The 18168-nt window shown below is 44.0% G+C and overlaps 1 protein-coding gene across 1 annotated transcript in view; it reads right to left on the bottom strand.

The window, feature by feature from the left end:
- LOC147145503 (integrin alpha-M) overlaps positions 1-17498 on the bottom strand; it is a 31148-nt gene extending 13650 nt beyond the window's left edge. Inside the window, exons 1-7 of the mRNA XM_086034164.1 lie at positions 17350-17498; positions 8743-8860; positions 8487-8578; positions 7878-7960; positions 7325-7439; positions 7074-7204; positions 1163-1305 (exon numbers count right to left, since the gene is read on the bottom strand). Coding sequence (XP_085890290.1) covers positions 1163-1305; positions 7074-7204; positions 7325-7439; positions 7878-7960; positions 8487-8578; positions 8743-8860; positions 17350-17401 — 734 coding nt within the window. The 5' untranslated portion in view covers positions 17402-17498. The remainder of the gene's footprint in view (positions 1-1162; positions 1306-7073; positions 7205-7324; positions 7440-7877; positions 7961-8486; positions 8579-8742; positions 8861-17349) is intronic.
- Positions 17499-18168: the final 670 nt, after the last annotated feature.

Raw genomic sequence — 18168 nt, 5'->3', positions numbered from 1 at the left:
AACTCGTCTTAGAACACATTTTCATTCTTTGGCTTTTGACTCAGCATCAGACTTGGTATTGTTTTGGTGTTTTATGGTGTTTACTGTTTTTGTTATTAATTTATTGTTTGAACGGTCTCGGGTTCTGAATGTCTGATATTTACTCCATGCATCCCTACAGTGAAGCATGGTGGCTGCAAGATCATTATTTGGGGATGTTTTTTTTAGTTTTCCTCCAAACATAACACCTGGCATTTACGTTAAAGAGCTCAATCTTTGTCTTGTCTCATCAGACCAGAGAATTTTCACTCTCACGGCCTGAGAGAGTCCTTCAGGTGCATTTTGGCAAACTCCGGGCAGGCTGCCATGTGCCTTTTACTCAGAAATGGCTTCCGTCTGGCCACTCTAGCATACAGGCCTGATTAGTGGAGTGCTGCAGAGATGTTTGTCCTTCTAGGACGTTCTCCTCTCTCCATAGAGGAACGCTGAATCTCTGACAGAGTGACCATTGGGTTCTTGGTCACCTCCCTGACTAAGCCCCCCCCGACCGATTGCTCAGTTTAGAAGGGAAGCCAACTCTACGAAGAGTCCGGCTGGTTCAGAACTTCTTCCATTTACGGATGATGGAGGCCACTGTGCTCATTGGAACCTTCAAAGCATAAGCAATTTTGCTGTACCCTTTGCCAGATTTGTGCCTGTCTCGGAGGTCTATAGACAATTCCTGTGACTTCATGTGTGGTTTTTGCTCTGACATGCACTGTCATCAGTGGGACCTTATTGATAAGTGTGTGCCTTTCCATTCATGTCCGATCAACTGAATTTACCACAGGTGGACTCCAATTAAGCTGTAGGAATCTCTCAAGGATGATAATTGGAAACATGATGCGCCTGAGCTCAATTTTGAGCTTTCCAGCTGTACACTTATGTACATGTGATTTCTTAGGTTTTTTTAAAATATTTAATACATTTGCACAAAAACTAACAAACAGAGCTGGGCATTCCAGCTATGTGACGACCGGTCCGCCTCATGCAAAAAAAAACAAAAACAACTTGCATATGACTTACCAGCAGTCCTGTCATGTAGAACTATTCTACCAGGTGAAATAAACCTAGTAAAATTAGTATCCCACAAAGGTTCCTAGATTTGGTTGAAAATTGTAATGAATGTCTTCATATAACTTACAATACAAATTGGAGGGCTTGGTGGGTGTTGGTGAGGGTCTCCATATGACTTTCGGATCTAAGTTTGTGGCGCGCTCTCCCATTTTGATAGTCAATAAAATCAAAGACTGTTCTATAATCTGTGGCGAATTGAACTGCTGCAAACTGAAAAACATAAAATGAATCTTTAAATGTTAAATAGACAATAGAACCTCGAAGGTCAAAAAACCCAAACATCATAGTTCAACCAAAATATTCTGGACAAATATGTCTCAAAAGTTAAACAGAACTTGGTGTTCAAACTGCCATCATGGGACGTGGGTGAAGTTCTGCGGTCGCTCCTAGCAGACCCTCACAATACGTTTGGGTCTGCCAGGTCGGACTGGCATCTTCCCCCACCATCATCAAAATCAATTCAAATCAAATCAAATTTATTTATATAGCCCTTAATCACAACAAAGTCTCAAAGGGCTGTACAAGCCCACAGTTGACAAATATTTATGACCAGGGGTGTAACGCTTTTGGTATTCATCCCGGACCGTCTCGGTACGGGCGTCACGGTTTGGTGCAACGCAGTCATGCGACGAATACGTTTGAAGCAAAAAAAAAAAAAAAAAAGTTAACGCCTGAGACCAAGCGACCGCCACATTTGTTGTTCGAAGAAGAAATAGATTAAAACAAATGTAGACAAAAAATGGGGGGGAAAGCATGGACCTTGAGAAGCCGTCTGCCCCTATACAAATCAGCCACTTGGGAACATTTCGGCTTCCGATTTGAGTACAACAGCGATCGATGGAGCGAACAAGAACTGTGTGTCTGCGTTTTTTGACCTTCGTGTGGTATGTTGCAGTTAACACTTCAAACATGCTAACACATGTAAGATGGCATCACCCCGATACAGTTACCGGGGGTAGAAAAAAGAAACCCGCTCAACACCAACAATTTATCCCCGCTACTTTTAAGCAGCGCGGAGAACTGAAAGCAGACAGAACCAATGATATTCGTAATTACTGAAGCAACTGGCATATACATAGCAACATCCATGCGCCTGTATGCTTTAGTCTAGGAGCCGGGCTTCAAACGTTTATCAAACATGCTGGAGCCCCATTACAATGTTCCATCCCGGGCGCCATCCATCCATCCATCCATTATCTCCTGCTTATCCGAAGTCGGGTCGCGGAGGCAGCAGCTTCAGCAGGGAAGCCCAGACTTCCCTCTCCCCAGCAACATCCTCCAGCTCTTCCGGAAGGATCCCAAGGCGTTCCCAGGCAAGCCGGGAGACATAGTCTCTCCAGCGTGTTCTGGGTTGTTCTCGGGGTCTCCTGCCGGTGGGACATGCCCGGAACACCTCACCAGGGAGGCGTCCAGGAGGCATCCTAATCAGATGCCCGAGCCACCTCAACTGGCTCCTCTCGACGCGGAGGAGCAGCGGCTCGACTCTGAGTCCCTCCCGGATGGCCGAACCTCTCACCCTATCTCTAAGGGAGAGCCCGGACACCCTGCGAAGGAAACCCGTTTCGTCCGCTTGTATCCGAGATCTTGTTCTTTCGGTCATGACCCACAGCTCATGACCATAGGTGAGAGTAGGAACGTAGATCGACCGGTAAATTGAGACCTTCGCCTTTCGGCTAAGCTCCTTCTTCACCACGACAGACCGATACAGGGTCCGCATCACAGCAGACCCTGCACCGATCCGCCTGTCGATCTCCCGTTCCATCTTACCCTCACTCGTGAACAAGACCCCAAGATACTTGAACTCCTCCACTTGGGGCAGAATCCCATCCCCGACCCGGAGAGGGCACGCCACCCTTTTCCGACTGAGGACCATGGTCTCAGATTTGGAGGTGCTGATCTTCATTCCGACCGTTTCACACTCGGCTGCGAACCGCTCCAGCGAGAGTTGGAGATCGCGGCTTGAAGAAGCCAACAGTACCACATTATCTGCAAAAAGCAGAGATGCAATACTGAGGCCACCAAACCGGACCCCCTCGACACCTCGGCTGCGCCTAGAAATTCTGTCCATAAAGGTTATGAACAGAATCGGTGACAAAGGGCAGCCTTGGCAGAGTCCAACCCCCACAGGAAACGAATCCGACTTACTGCCGGCAATTCGGACCAAACTCTGGCATCGGTGGTACAGGGACCGGACAGCCCTTATCAGGGGGCTCGGTACCCCGTACTCCCGAAGCACCCCCCACAGAACTCCCCGAGGGACACGGTCGAACGCCTTATCCAAGTCCACAAAACACATGTAGACCGGTTAGGCAAACTCCCATGCACCCTCGAGGACCCTGCTGAGGGTGTAGAGCTGGTCCACTGTTCCACGGCCAGGACGAAAACCACATTGCTCCTCCTGAATCCGGGATTCGACCTTCCGACGGACCCTCCTCTCCAGCACCCCTGAATAGACCTTGCCGGGGAGGCTGAGGAGTGTGATCCCTCTGTAATTGGAGCACACCCTCCGGTCCCCCTTCTTAAAAAGGGGGACCACCACCCCGGTCTGCCAATCCAGAGGCGCTGTCCCCGATGTCCACGCGATGTTGTAGAGACGTGTCAACCATGACAGCCCCTCAACATCCAGAGCCTTTATGAACTCCGGGCGGATCTCATCCACCCCCGGGGCTTTGCCACTGAGGAGCTTTTTGCCTACCTCGGTTACTTCAACCCCAGAGATAGGAGAGCCCACCTCAGAGTCTCCAGGCTCTGCTTCCTCAGTGGAAGGCGTGTCGGTGGAATTGAGGAGGTCTTCGAAGTACTCTCCCCACCGACCCACAACGTCCCAAGTTGAGGTCAGCAGCACCCCATCTCCACTATAAACAGTGTTAATGGTGCACTGCTTCCCCCTCCTGAGACGTCGGATGGTGGACCAGAATTTCCTCGAAGCCGTCCGGAAGTCATTTTCTATGGCCTCCCCGAACTCCTCCCACACCCGGGTTTTTGCCTCAGCAACCGCCAGAGCTGCATTCCGTTTGGCCAGCCGGTACCCGTCAGCTGCCTCCGGGGTCCCGCAGGCCAAAAAGGCCCGATAGGACTCCTTCTTCAGCTGGACAGCATCCCTTACCGCTGGTGGACACCAGCGGGTTCGGGGATTGCCGCCACGACAGGCACCGACCACCTTGCGGCCACAGCTCCGATCGGCCGCCTCAACAATGGAGGCACGAAACATGGTCCACTTGGACTCGATGTCCCCCGCCTCCCCCGGGACGTGGGAAAAGTTCTGCCGGAGGTGGGAGTTGAAACTCCTTCTGAGAGGGGATTCTGCCAGACGTTCCCAGCAAACCCTCACAATACGTTTGGGTCTGCCAGGTCGGACCGGCATCTTCCCCCACCATCGGAGCCAACTCACCACCAGATGGTGATCAGTTGACAGCTCCGCCCCTCTCTTCACCCGAGTGTCCAAAACATGCGGCCGCAAGTCCGATGATACGACTACAAAGTCGATCATCGAACTGCGGCCTAGGGTATCCTGGTGCCAAGTGCACATATGGACACCCTTATGCTTGAACATGGTGTTCGTTATGGACAATCCGTGATAAGCACAGAAGTCCAGTAACCGAACACCGCTCGGGTTCAGATCGGGGGGGCCGTTCCTCCCAATCACACCTCTCCAGGTCTCACTGTCATTGCCCACGTGAGCATTGAAGTCCCCCAGCAGAACGATGGAGTCCCCAGGTGGAGCGCCCTCCAGTACACCCTCCAAGGACTCCTAAAAGGGTGGGTACTCTGCGCTGCCGTTTGGTGCATAAGCACAAACAACAGTCAGGACCCGTCCCCCCACCCTCAGGCGGAGGGAGGCTACCCTCTCGTCCACCGGGGTAAACCCCAATGTACAGGCGCCAAGCCGGGGGGCAATAAGTATGCCCACACCTGCTCGGCGCCTCTCACCCTGGGCAACTCCAGAGTGGAAGAGTGTCCAACCCCTCTCGAGAGGACTGGGACCAGAACCCAAGCTGTGCGTGGAGGTGAGCCCGACTATATCTAATCGGAACCTCTCAGCCTCACACACCAGCTCAGGCTCCTTCCCTGCCAGAGAGGTGACATTCCCTGTCCCAAGAGCTAGTTTTTGCTGCCGGGGATCGGACCGCCAAGGTCCCTGTCTTCTGCCGCTGCCCAGCTCACACGGCACCCGACCCCTTTGGCCCCTCCCACCAGTGGTGAGCCCATGGGAAGGGGGACCCACGTGTCTATTTCGGGCTGAGCCCGGCCGGGCCCCATGGGTGCAGGCCCGGCCACCCGGCGCTCGCCATCGGGCCCCACCTCCGTGCGCATATTAGCATATACAATTGCACAAGAGCCGTGGTGGAGCATGAGCTGTCCTCTGCTGTGCCCTAACTCTTAGAACGAAGTTAAAAGTTACTAGTTGGCAAGTGCTACCTGACTTTATCTGCAACCTCATTCTATCCATACAAGAAAAGGGGGTTTCCTGTGTTTAGTTATTATTATTATTATTATTATTATTATTATTATTATTATTATTATTATTATTATTAATGAACAACCCTAATGCGCAAGTTTCTATTCTATTTTGTGCTTTTATAAGAGGGAATGTTTTATGCTTTATAGCAAATTGAATTGTAGGTTTGAGACTCATTGCTGTACCGAACCCATACCGAACCGTGACCCCCATACCGAGGTACGTACCGAACCGTGACTTTTGTGAACCGTTACACCCCTATTAATGACATCCCCTGATGTCAACCCCCAGGTGGGCAAGGAAAAAAAAAAAAAAAAACATCTGGGCGAAAAATGAGAAAGCTTGAGAAGGGACCACAGATGAGAGAATCCCCCTTCCAGGATGCCAATCGGAGCCATCACTCCACCATGTGGTGATAGGTTGACAGCCCTCTCTTTACCCGAATGTCCAAGATATGTGGCTGCAAGTTGAATGACAACCACAAAGTTAGTCATCGAACTGCTGCCTAAGGTGTCCTGGTGTCAAGTACACAAAGTATGGACACCCTCATGCTTGAACATGGTATTTACTATGGACAATCCGTGATGAGCACCGAGGTCTAATAACAGAACACTGCTCCGGATCTGATCGGGGCGAGCGACAGCCTCCCCTTCCAGGTCTCACTGTCATTGCCCATGTGGACATTGAAGCAAACCGATGGAGTCCGCAGGAAGTGCGCTATCCGACACCTCTTCCATTTAGGGTGAATGAACTTATTAACTTCTTAACTTATTACTCTGAATTTGTGTGCTAATGCATCAGACAACAGCCAGCACCCATGCCCCCACCGGAAGGCAGAGGGAGGCTATCCTCTTGTCCCTCTGGGGTGAACGCCAACATACAGGCGCCGAGCCGGGGGGCAATAAGCACACCCACACCTGCTTGACACTTCTCTCCGTGGGCAACTCCGGAGTGGTAGAGAGTCCAAACCCTCTCAAGAGGACTGGTACCAGAGCCCAAGCTGTGTCTCGTGGCCAGCTTGACTGTGTCTAGTCGGAACTTGTCAACTTCAGGCTCTTTCCCTGAGAAAGGGGACCCACCTTGTCCTATTCGGGCTGAGCCCATCCGGGCCTCATGGGGGTAGGCTCAGTCAACAGGCGCTCGCCTTCGAGCCCCACCTTCAGGCCTGCTTCCACAAGGGGACCCTGGTGACCCATGTCCGGGCGAGGGAATATGGTGTTTTACTAATCATGGAGGTCTTTTGAGCCATGCTTTGTCTGGTCCCTCCCTTCAGACCTGTTTGGCATGGGTGACCCTGCCAGGGGCATAAAGCCCCAGATAACTAAGCTCCTCGGATCATTGAGATGTAAAAACCCCTCCACTATGATATGGTGAGTGCTCAGGGAGGGGTGCATTAATTCACTTTACCTTATTTTGAATTGGTTATGAAATTGGGACAGCTTTAATGGGGACCAGCATGACAGAAAAGATTGTTTATGAAGCTTCCACTGTATCACAACTCTGTTGACATGCCACTGACCTTGATCGATGTGTTTTTGAGGCTGTTCATTATGTCCAGTATGAAATCTTTATTTTTTTCAAAGTCATCTTCACTCATGCTCCGTGACCCATCAAAGAGGAAGACAAGATCTACAGTCTTCTTTCTGCATTCTATGAGGAGAAAATATTAACTGGCTGCATGTAACATTTACTGGGAGAAGCACTTTCTGGACAAAATGATTTCAGCTTTGAGTTGAAATGCGAAGCAATGTAGCATTTAACATCTTTTACCTTGAAAAATTGGTTTGAAAGAGGTGATCTCCTGAAGATCCTCTGTCATCTTGTAGCACACACTGTTCAGGTAGGAGTTATCATAACATTCGTGAGCTACATAAGGGCTGCAAACCTTCATGAGAACAGGGGGGCAAAGGTTAGAGCCAAAATATGATTATCATCTCAACAAATGTGGCTAGATTATACAAAAAAAAAAAAACACATTTGAAAAAACATTTGGTATGCACTTGTCATCCATGTAAAGCAACAACGTGCGTGTGAGCCCGATTATTTGCAGAGACCGAAATGAGATACAGGATATTCTGTAAGCATCTGCGCTTACTAGGTGAAGCAAAATTCAATTAAATTAATTTAATTACAAGCATTCAAAGAAAAAGACATGAACAGGTGTTCTGACATACGACAAAAAAATAAGGACAACAATTACAATACAAAAGAAGCAAAAACATTATCTGGAATGACAAAATGTGAGCATTTATGTTTATTTACTAAATGAAAATGAAAATCGCATGACATTAATATTGCAAAGGTTGTTTTTTGGTATCCTTACAGTGAACTGGGAGTGTATCACGTCTTCGGCTATGGAGAGTCCAAGGTGCTTGACTTCTATGGCTTTGTCTTCAAATGCGAGTCCTGTGACAATAGCATTTCAGTGGTACTGTTACTGCCTCTGTCATGTGCACGTGTGAAGGTGAGAGGCACCATTAGCAGGATTATACAAAAACTATAGCGACCCCACCTCTTGCGGTTTGCTATTACTATAAAATTAAAGGCCAATCATTTACTGTAGTACTAATTTAAATAAATAAATGGTTTATTTTCTGAGGTGTTTGAGAACGTCCCATATTTGGAGGAACTCTACTGCATTCCTGTCCCTTGAATGGATTATTGAACCAGAGATTGCAGACATGATGCACTTTTGTCAAAGAAAAAAAAGGGCACGGGCTTCTGATTGCAGAAACTGCTGCTTGCCAAATTGTGATTGGACAAAAACAGAGTTACTTTTGACCTTTTTTAGGAGTTTGAGATTTTATAACAGGTCTGTACTGAGTACTTGTCTATTTGTATTTGCGTCTGCATATATAACACCATCATAGTTTGCTATTATATTGTTTCCTAGCTCGTGACTCCAAGGAATTATGTTCGTAGCATACTGTACCTTGTGGGTTGAAGCAATTGCTAGTTTGGTTGTGATCTGGTTTGCATACTGCCCCAGATCCATTATTCTGAAGCGGTGCAGTGACAAGTATCCTGAGGATGAGAGAAACACCCAAATGGATGTTAATATCAATTACTTAGGTATGATACGGGTGAAATGTTCACTCGAAAAGATTGATGTCTTAAAAAACAAGCAGAGATCAATTTAACCACAAAAATACTTGGAATAAAAAGCAGGAGAAGAAACCAAAACATACCCTTTCTTGGAGCCAGACACGTATTGAAGCACTTTGTATCCGAAGAAAGCTTTTTGATCGCCATTGTAGACTTTGGGATTTGTGGTTTCAATGTTAAATGCCAAAGAATCAGGGAGAGCTACATTTCATCAAAAAAATAAATAAATGAATAAAGTAGTGATCATTAGTCTGGTTGAGTGTTTTAAATTTGACAAAAGCACCAAACATTAAAACAAAGCATTTGTTCATATAGTCCTCTGGACGTCACTTGACTGATGCATTTGTTTAAGCTGGCAGGATAGTAGCGGCGGCAGGGAAAAGATTTACAAAGGAGAGCAGTGATAAAATTAGCATTTAGCAATCAACATTCTGTCTAAGTGAATTCACATCTCACTTTGATGAAAAGGACATAATGAGATGCATGTGCAAGCTGGACAGGTTGGATGTTACGGATCCCCAGAGCTGGGCATCGCCTAACCATCACAATGTGGTGATCGGTGAAATACAAATAATATGGGGCACATGTCATTGTGTCTGTGGGACCGAAAGGTATACCGCACTGTTTTATTTTTTCTTGGCTGCATGTCAGGTGTGTGACCTGCGTGTGACGAGGTACCGGTTAAGTCCGTTCTTGACGCCGTTTGGCTGACTGGGACCGACTACGACCACGTGGGTCGGCTAAATATGCAGACGAGAACTTTGTGACGGTTAATAATAATAATGATACATTTTATTTGTATAGCGCTTTTCATATCACTAAAAGACGCTTCACAGCAAGAATAAATGAATAAAATAAAACCTGCTGTTAAAACAGAAGCAGCTAAAACCAACAGAAGATTAAAATAGCAAAGACTAAGTGATGTTAAAAAGCATGGTGGAATAAGTGAGTCTTGAGGAGTGTTTTGAAGGATGTGAGGTCTGCGCAGTTACGAATGTGTTGTGGCAGGGAGTTCCAGAGGGTGTGGGCGGCAACAGAGAAGACTCGGTCCCCCCAGGTTTTTGTACTTGGTCGGGGGGGATGGCAAGGAGGTTCGCATTTGAGGAGCGGATGATGCGGGAAGGAGTGTATGAGTGGAGAAGATCAGAGAGGTAGAAGGGGGCCCAGTTGTAAAGGGCTTTGTAGGTGAGTAGGAGGAGTTTAAATTGGATGCGGTGCGGAACGGGGAGCCAGTGGAGGTTTTTGAGGATGGGAGTGATATGATCACGGGAACGGGTGTGAGTGAGAAGGCGGGCGGCAGCATTCTGGATATATTGTAATTTATGGAGGAGTTTGGAGCTTGTGCCGTAGAGGATGCTATTACAGTAGTCAAGGCGGGAGGTGATGAAGGCATGGATGAGGGTCTGAGCGGCAGTGAAGGAAAGTGAGGGGCGGAGACGAGAAATGTTCGTGAGGTGAAAGAAAGCGGTTTTGGTGATTTGGGTAATGTGTTGATCAAAAGAAAGATTATTGTCAAAGAGGACACCAAGGTTGCGGCAGTGAGAGAAGGCGGACAGGGTGGCGTTGTCTAGAGTAAGGTTGAAGTTGGAGGCAGTTTGTGTGAGGGAGTTTGGGCCAATTATCAGCAGGTGGGACTTGGAGCAGTTGAGGAAAAGAAAGTTTGTTTGCACCCAGGATTTAATAACGTAAACACAGTTGGACAGAGTGGAGTGGATAGTAGAGGTGATGGATTTAGTGGAGATGTACAATTCAACATCATCGGCGTAGCAGTGAAAGCGGAGGCCATGGTGACGGATAATTTGACCGATGGGGAGAAGGTAGAGGATGAAGAGAAGAGGACAGAGCACAGAACCCTGGGGGACACCATGGGACAAGGGGACAGTGGGTGAGGAGCAGTTGTTGATGTGGATGAATTGTTTCCTGTGTGAGAGGTAGAGGTGAAGCCAGGTGAGGACTTTGTCGGTGGTGTTGACAGATTGCAGGCGAGAGAGTAGGATGGAGTAGTTGATGGTGTCAAAGGTGGCGGTGAGGTCGAGGAGGATGAGAATGGAGAGTTGGCCGGAGTCAGAGGAGTGGTGGAGGTCCTTGGTGATTTTGAGGAGGGCGGTTTCAGTACGAATAACTACTGAAGATGAGAAGTTGTAGAATAAGGAAAACCTAATTTGGTCAATTATAAAATGGCATAATGCACTTGTGAATTGATTTATTCATTTGCTGTAATAATCAGAGGAAGTTTGGGTTGGAAAGAAAGTGATTCGTGTCTTCACTCCTTCTCCACATTTACCTGTGTTTTTCAGGTGTTTAGACACAGCCAAAATCTTTTTGTTATCTGGGATTCCAAGTCTTTGGGTCCCGTAACAGAAGGATAGGAATGAATAGCATTTTTCAGTGGTGAAAGAGGTAAAAATGTTATCACAGGGTTTGAGGAGTTTGTTGACGGTGGAGAAGAGTGCCTTTCGGTTATTGGAATCGGTGTGAATGAGGTTGGAGTAGTAGGCGGATGGATTTAAGGTTTCTGAATGATATAGTGCACTTTTCCTTGGGGAGGGGGGAGGGGAGGCGGAGGTCCATAGTGATAGCCAAGTGGTCAGAAATGTTGAGGTTGGTGATGGAGAGGTTTTGAATGGTGAAACCGGTAGAGCAGACCAAGTCCATAGTATGGCCATGGTTGTGGGCGGGGAAGTTGACATGTTGAGTGAAGTTGAGGCAATCCAGAAGGTCCAGGAACTCAGAGGCATGGTTGCAGTTGGTGTCGTCGATGTGGAGGTTGAAGTCGCTGAGCAGCAGAGTGGAGGGTGAGATGGGTGTGAGCTGTGTGATGAAATCAGAGAAGTCGGAGAGAAATGCTGGGTTGAACTTGGGGGGACGGTAGAGAACAGCGATGATCAGAGGGGAGGGACCACTAAGTTTAGAGGTAATGTGTTCGAATGATTGAGTGGGTGTGGTGGTTATGGTGTTGATTTTGAAATCTGTTTTGTGGACTGAGGCCACTCCACCACCTGGGCCAGTGAGTCGAGGCCGGTCGATGTAAGTGTATCGGGGTTGGTTGAGTGAAAAGTAGTCCAATGGGTTGTGCCAACTCTCTGCGATGAAGAGGAAGTCCAGGTTGTTGTCGGTTATGAATTCGTGTAAGACGAAAGCTTTATTGTTGAGTGAGCAGGTGTTAAAGAACGACAGTTTGAGCATATTCTGGTGTACGGGAGGCAATGAGGAACCGGGAAGTCGGCGAAGATTTGGGTTTGGTATTTCACAATGTTTTCTGTCATTATTGCAGGGTCGGAATGATCTGGGTGTGATGATGGGTTGAATGGGGTAGATGGTAGCAGGAGGGGACAGTGACAACTTGCGGGGTGGGCTCCGGCAGGGGGAAGTACTGTGGGGCGATGGAGTGGAGGAGGGGGAAGTTACAGGTGTGTGATTTGAAGATAGTCATGTGGAGTGATGAACAACGTGCTGGATGTTTGCTGCCAGTATGCTGCTGCCCAGTTTGTTGGGGTGAAAACCGTCCGCCTTTAAGAGAGATGGATGGCCCCAAAATGAATTAAAATTGTCAATGAATCCCACATTGTGCATCCTGCAGGCTGTTTGGAGCCAGGTGTGCAAGCTGAGGGTGCTGCTAAAAATGCCCATGCTTCGGTGCGGAGGGAGCGGGCCACTGATGAAGCTGGAATTCCCGGTGGAGTTAAGAAGTTGAAAAAGTTTGAAGTGAGTTTTGGTCATTTCTGAGTGTCGGCGAGATGCATCAACGGAGCCGATATGGACAATAATTCTTAGGCGATGCCCAGCTCTGCAGATCCCTATCAAGAGCCAGGAGTGCTTTTTAAAACGTATAATTGTCAAAGTGTGGCGTTTCCTCAAATTAGAGACAAGTTTACTATCTTGCCAAGATGGCGTAGTTTACATTTGGCGCAGTGAATAGTGGGATGCGTGACATCACCATCCAAAGCTCTATTTTCACACAATACATTGTACATTTATATATTGTGGTGAGAAGTACATGCACTTGTCAGCAGGGCTTGACATGAACTTTTTGGGCTCACCAGCCACTGTAGCTAGTGGCTTCCCAGAGCTATTAAACCTAACCCAAACCTACTGACAGTTCCAAGTCTTCAATCAACCTAGCATGCAAGTTTTTGGAATGTTGGAAAAATATGAATATGTATAAGGAGGTTGGATCTTTTCTACAAATCCTAAATGGGTTTTTTAATCTCACCTGCAGAATTTCTTCCAATTATGTTACTTGTTATGTTATTGTATTGTTTCGTTGTCTATGTGCAAATAAATAAAATACAAATTCCACACACACAGGTCCAGGGAAAACATGCAGACTCCACTCGGAAAGGCCGGAGCCTGGATTCAAACCCACAACCTCACAACCGTGAGGCGGATGTGCTAACTAGTCTGCCACCCTACCACCGGATACAAAAAACATGAACCTAAAATAGAAGATTAGTCTATATGTCAATTTGTTTCAAAGCTTATGCTTCAATCGATTCCACATTGTTCAACAATCAATCAATCAATCACATTTTATTTATATAGCACTTTTCATACATAAAAATGCAACTCAAAGTGCTTTAAAACATTCAAAGCAAAACATAGAATTATCTTCAATCAAAAGAAAAGATAAATTATTTAAAAGTTGTTGAAAGCCAAACTAAAAAGGTGTGTCTTGAGCTTCCTCTTAAAAATATCAACAGTCTCTGCAGACCTGACATCCAAAGTGAAATTAAAAGAAAAAAAAAATTTAAAGAGGACTTCCGGCTTAGTCCGACTATTTTTTTTTTTTTAAGTTTCCTGTTTATCGTTTATTGCCTGCAAAATACATGGAGAAAACAATGCTATCAAAATATCAAAGAGAAAATGCAGGAGTGCAGAGAGGAGGTGGAGAAAAAGTAAACTTACAGTACACTATGAAATTTTATGCGAACAACTGAAATCTTACAATAAAACAGTAAAACTGGCAAGATCTTCCTATTTCTCAAACCTCATTACAGTCAATAAAAACAACCCCAGGGTTCTCTTCTCCACCTTTGAACTTTTAACTAGTTCTGACTTTAATAAGTCCCCACAGAGACCAACAGACGCTCTCTGTGAGGACTTTGCAGACCACTTCAGAAGTAAAATCGATGACATAATAATCCAGTCTTTTAGCCCGTCAAAACACAAGTTTTAATCATATTTACATGAGGAAACACGGGAAAGTTTTGCCCTGGTTGATGCAAGGACACTTGTTCGAGTTTTCTCCCAGGTAAACCCAACAACCTGCCTTTTGGATCCAATTCCCACATTTCTTTTTAAAACATTTTATGGATTTTTTGAAGAACAAATTTTAAATATAGTCAATTGCTCTCCTCAGACGGGCGTCTTCCCCGCTGCCTTTAAAACGGCGGTGGTGAAGCCCCTTCTGAAGAAGAGCAGTTCTGACCCGAGCGTTTTTAATAATTACAGACTCATATCCAACTTACCGTTTTTAAGTAAGATTTTAGAAAAACTGGTTTTGATCCAGTTGAATCATTTTTTAAATACAAATAATATTTTGGAGAAATATCAATCTGGTTTTAGGATGAACCACAGTACGGAGACTGCTCTTTTAAGGATTTTAAATGATATTAGGTGCACTGCAGATGTGAGAAAACTCACAGTCTTGGTGCTACTGGATCTAAGCGCTGCTTTTGATACAGTAGATCACCAAATTTTATTAAATAGACTTTAAAATCTAGTGGGCATCTCTGGTACTGTTTTTGACTGGTTTTATTCCTATCTCACAGACCGATATTTCTTTGTAAGTATGGATACTTGTTCCTCCAAAACCCATGAAATTAAATGTGGGGTTCCTCAAGGTTCGATTTTAGGCCCCCTACTTTTTAATCTTTATATGCTTCCCCTCGGGGATGTCATCAGGGGACACGGCATCAGCTTTCACAGCTATGCTGATGACACGCAGCTGTATATTGCCGTGTCTCCTGATAACACAGGACCCATTGATACCCTTTTAAATTGCATTTTAGATATCAAGTCATGGATGGCAGATAATTTCCTACAGCTCAATCAGGACAAGACTGAGGTTTTAGTTATCGGTCCCGAAAGTCAGAGAGAGAAGCTTTTACCAAAACTACACATTTTTAATCCCTCACATTGTGTGAAGAACCTTGGCGTCATTTTTGACTCTGAGCTCAGTTTTATTCCTCATATTAAAAATGTAACCAAGATTGCTTTTTATCACCTTAAGAATATCGCCAGAGTCCGCCCGTTTCTCTCTCAGGCTAACACGGAAGTGCTGATGCATGCCTTTATTTCCTGTCGTTTAGATTACTGTAATGCCCTGCTCTCTGGCCTCCCGAAAAAGAGCATTTCACCACTGCAACTACTGCAGAATTCAGCCGCTCGGGTGCTGACGAGAACCAGAGGGCGGGAGCACATTACGCCAGTTTTGAAATTGCTGCATTGGCTCCCTGTGTGTTTCAGGATCGATTTTAAAGTACTTTTATTAGTTTATAAATGTGTTAATGGTCTTGGGCCATCTTATTTATCTGATTTGCTTTTATCATACCAGCCCTCGCGGATCCTGAGGTCCCCTGGCGCCGGCCTTTTATTTATTCCAAGGGTGAGGACCAAAATGCATGGCGAGGCTGCATTCAGCCGTTTTGGTCCTCACCTTTGGAATAGCCTGCCAGAGGACGTCAGGTCTGCAGAAACTATTGATATTTTTAAGAGGAAGCTCAAGACACACCTTTTTAGTTTGGCTTTCAACAACTTTTAAATAATGTATCTTTTCTTTTGATTGAAGATAATTCCATGTTTTGCTTTGAATGTTTTAAAGCACTTTGAGTTGCATTTTTATGTATGAAAAGTGCTATATAAATAAAATGTGATTGATTGATTGATTGATCACAACGACCAATCACAGCTCAGATTCAGAAAACAGGTCAGCCGTGATTGGTTGTTACCTGAGCCCTGAGCAGTTGTGATGTCATTTTCAGTCGACAGAAGTGACAAATGGCCGCCCCCAGAGATGGCTAAAAATTGGTGCATGTTTTGCTTTGAATGTTTTAAAGCATTTTGAGTTGCATTTTTATGTATGAAAAGTGCTATATAAATAAAATGTGATTGATTGATTGATTGTGATTGATGTATATATATATATATGTATGTATATATATATATGTATGTGTATTTATATATGTATGTATATATATGTATATGTATGTGTATGTATATATATATGTATGTATATATATGTATGTATATGTACATATGTATATATATATATATATATATATATATATATATATATATATATATATATATATATATATATATATATATATATATGTATGTATATGCATATATGTATGTATATATACGTATGTATATGTATATATATGTATATGTATGTATATATATGTATATGTATGTATATATATGTCCATCCATCCATTGTCTACACCGCTTATCCTCATCCGACGTGCTAACCAGTCGACCACTGTGCCGCCCGTATATATATATATATATATATATATATATATATATATATATATATATATATATGTATATATATATATATATATATATATATATATATATATATATATATATGTAAATGTATATGTATATGTATATATGTATGTATATGTATATACATGGCATGGCATATACCGGTACTCCAAGTATTTCCAGGTCATTTCGTGTGAATGGGATATGAAAGGAAATTTCCTTGGCAAAATCGAGAATGCCCTACAGTTCATTTTTCCCTCTCTGTATGGATTTAGGTCTCATGACCAGGCTCTTCTCAAATAGTGACAATCCTAAACCTGCGTAAAGAGATGCAATGTCACTTAATTCACATTTTCTTTTTCACATTTACTCATCACTTGTCCTGACTACTTCTTTTAAGTGTACTTTATCCTCCCTTTCACCTTTTTCTACTCACTCTTAAATGCCATGCTGGTGTCACTTGATAACGTTTTTTAGTTACTCTAAAATGAACAGATCTGCATAGTTGCGTCTATGTTTTCAGTAAGTAGCCCATACAGAAAAATGTACTGTTAAAGTAAAGTCAAGTTATTATTTACTTATACAAGAAAGTTATACTGGTGATATTTACTGCTAATCTTAAAATAGTGATCATATACACCAGTGGTGTCCAAATTACTAACTATTTGCCATTTGAGGCCCATTTTTTAGCAGCCCGCGACTGACTAAAAATAACTCGTGACATGGCCTGCAATGCTATTAAAAAAAAAAAAAGTGGCAGTGGGCAGCCTTAGAAGTGTAGTTGTCAATAAAGTAGGGGGATGTAGGTAATGGGGGCTACCACTACTAATAGACTTGGATTGGATTCAGCTGCTGCCGGTAGAGTGAGATACATGAGCGCAGCCCACTCCAAAACCTAAAAAAACAATCATAAACTCCTTTAACAGAAAGCCTTGACATATGCAGTTTTTCAAATGAACTCCATGATACTGTATAAACAACATACAGTATAATTTCTTGCTTGATTAGTTTTATCGTGATAGAGTTAAAGGCAAAAAAATTCAGTGACCCATCCATGTTTCTGCTTTTCATTATGCGGCCCGTGTAGGAAAAAGTTAGACATCACTGATATACACAAAAACACGTTTTAGCTCCACATTTCTATCTTTGGATTTATACTCATAAATTTATAACTAAAGAGGAAGATAACTTACCAACAACCCACAAGAACAGGAAGAGGTGAAGCAGAACACACATGTCTCTCATTGCACTTCTCCCAGAAAAGGCGATGCTCAGTTTGCTGCCCTCGTCTATGCAACGTTTCCGGCCTTAGGCGTTTCCTTAGCAGGTGGTTGTGACACTTAGTGTAGAATTCTGACAGACTTTCATTGCTATAACACTCAGCAATGCCCAGTGAGTATATCAAAAGAGACAAACCAACATAAATCACTTTTGTTAAGAGTGTAAAATTTGGTGAAAAAACAAAAATCTCTAAAGCCAACCTCATAATTGTATTTTTTTTTTTTTTTTGTCTCTTTGGTAACACTTTCACTTTTCATGTCTGTGACTTCTGTATGGGAGAATAACATCTTGTGAAACAGTCTTCCTCTTTTGTGCTTTAGATTTGAGAACTAGAAGAATTTGTCAAACATTGTGTGTGGGCCGGCTGGCAGAAACAAAATGAGTCCAGTTTCTGCTTTCTCCTTTATCCAATGACCAAAGAACTAACAATTGCAACAATTTCATAAATTTACAAAATGTTAAACACTAAGCTCTAAAATTTACAGTGAATCTTGCAGAAATGGTTGGTACATGAAGTATGTTTTTACGTAAATGAGTTTCCGTTTGCCCTTTTTGTCGAATACTGTTTTGTTAGTCAGCCAATAAAAATGTGTCCCAACAGTGTTAAATGATCGCATTGCAGAAACCCAAATATTAAAAACATTTTTGGAAAAAAAAAAAAAAAAAAAAATATATATATATATATATATATATATATATATATATATATATATATATATATATATATATTT

The sequence above is a fragment of the Filicampus tigris genome, chromosome 6 (assembly GCF_054856515.1).
Source record: "Filicampus tigris isolate MCC_2025a chromosome 6, RoL_Ftig_1.0, whole genome shotgun sequence".
NCBI lineage: Eukaryota > Metazoa > Chordata > Actinopteri > Syngnathiformes > Syngnathidae > Filicampus > Filicampus tigris.
The sequence above is the reverse complement of the archived record's forward strand: the minus strand, read 5'-3'. Positions and strand labels throughout refer to the sequence as shown.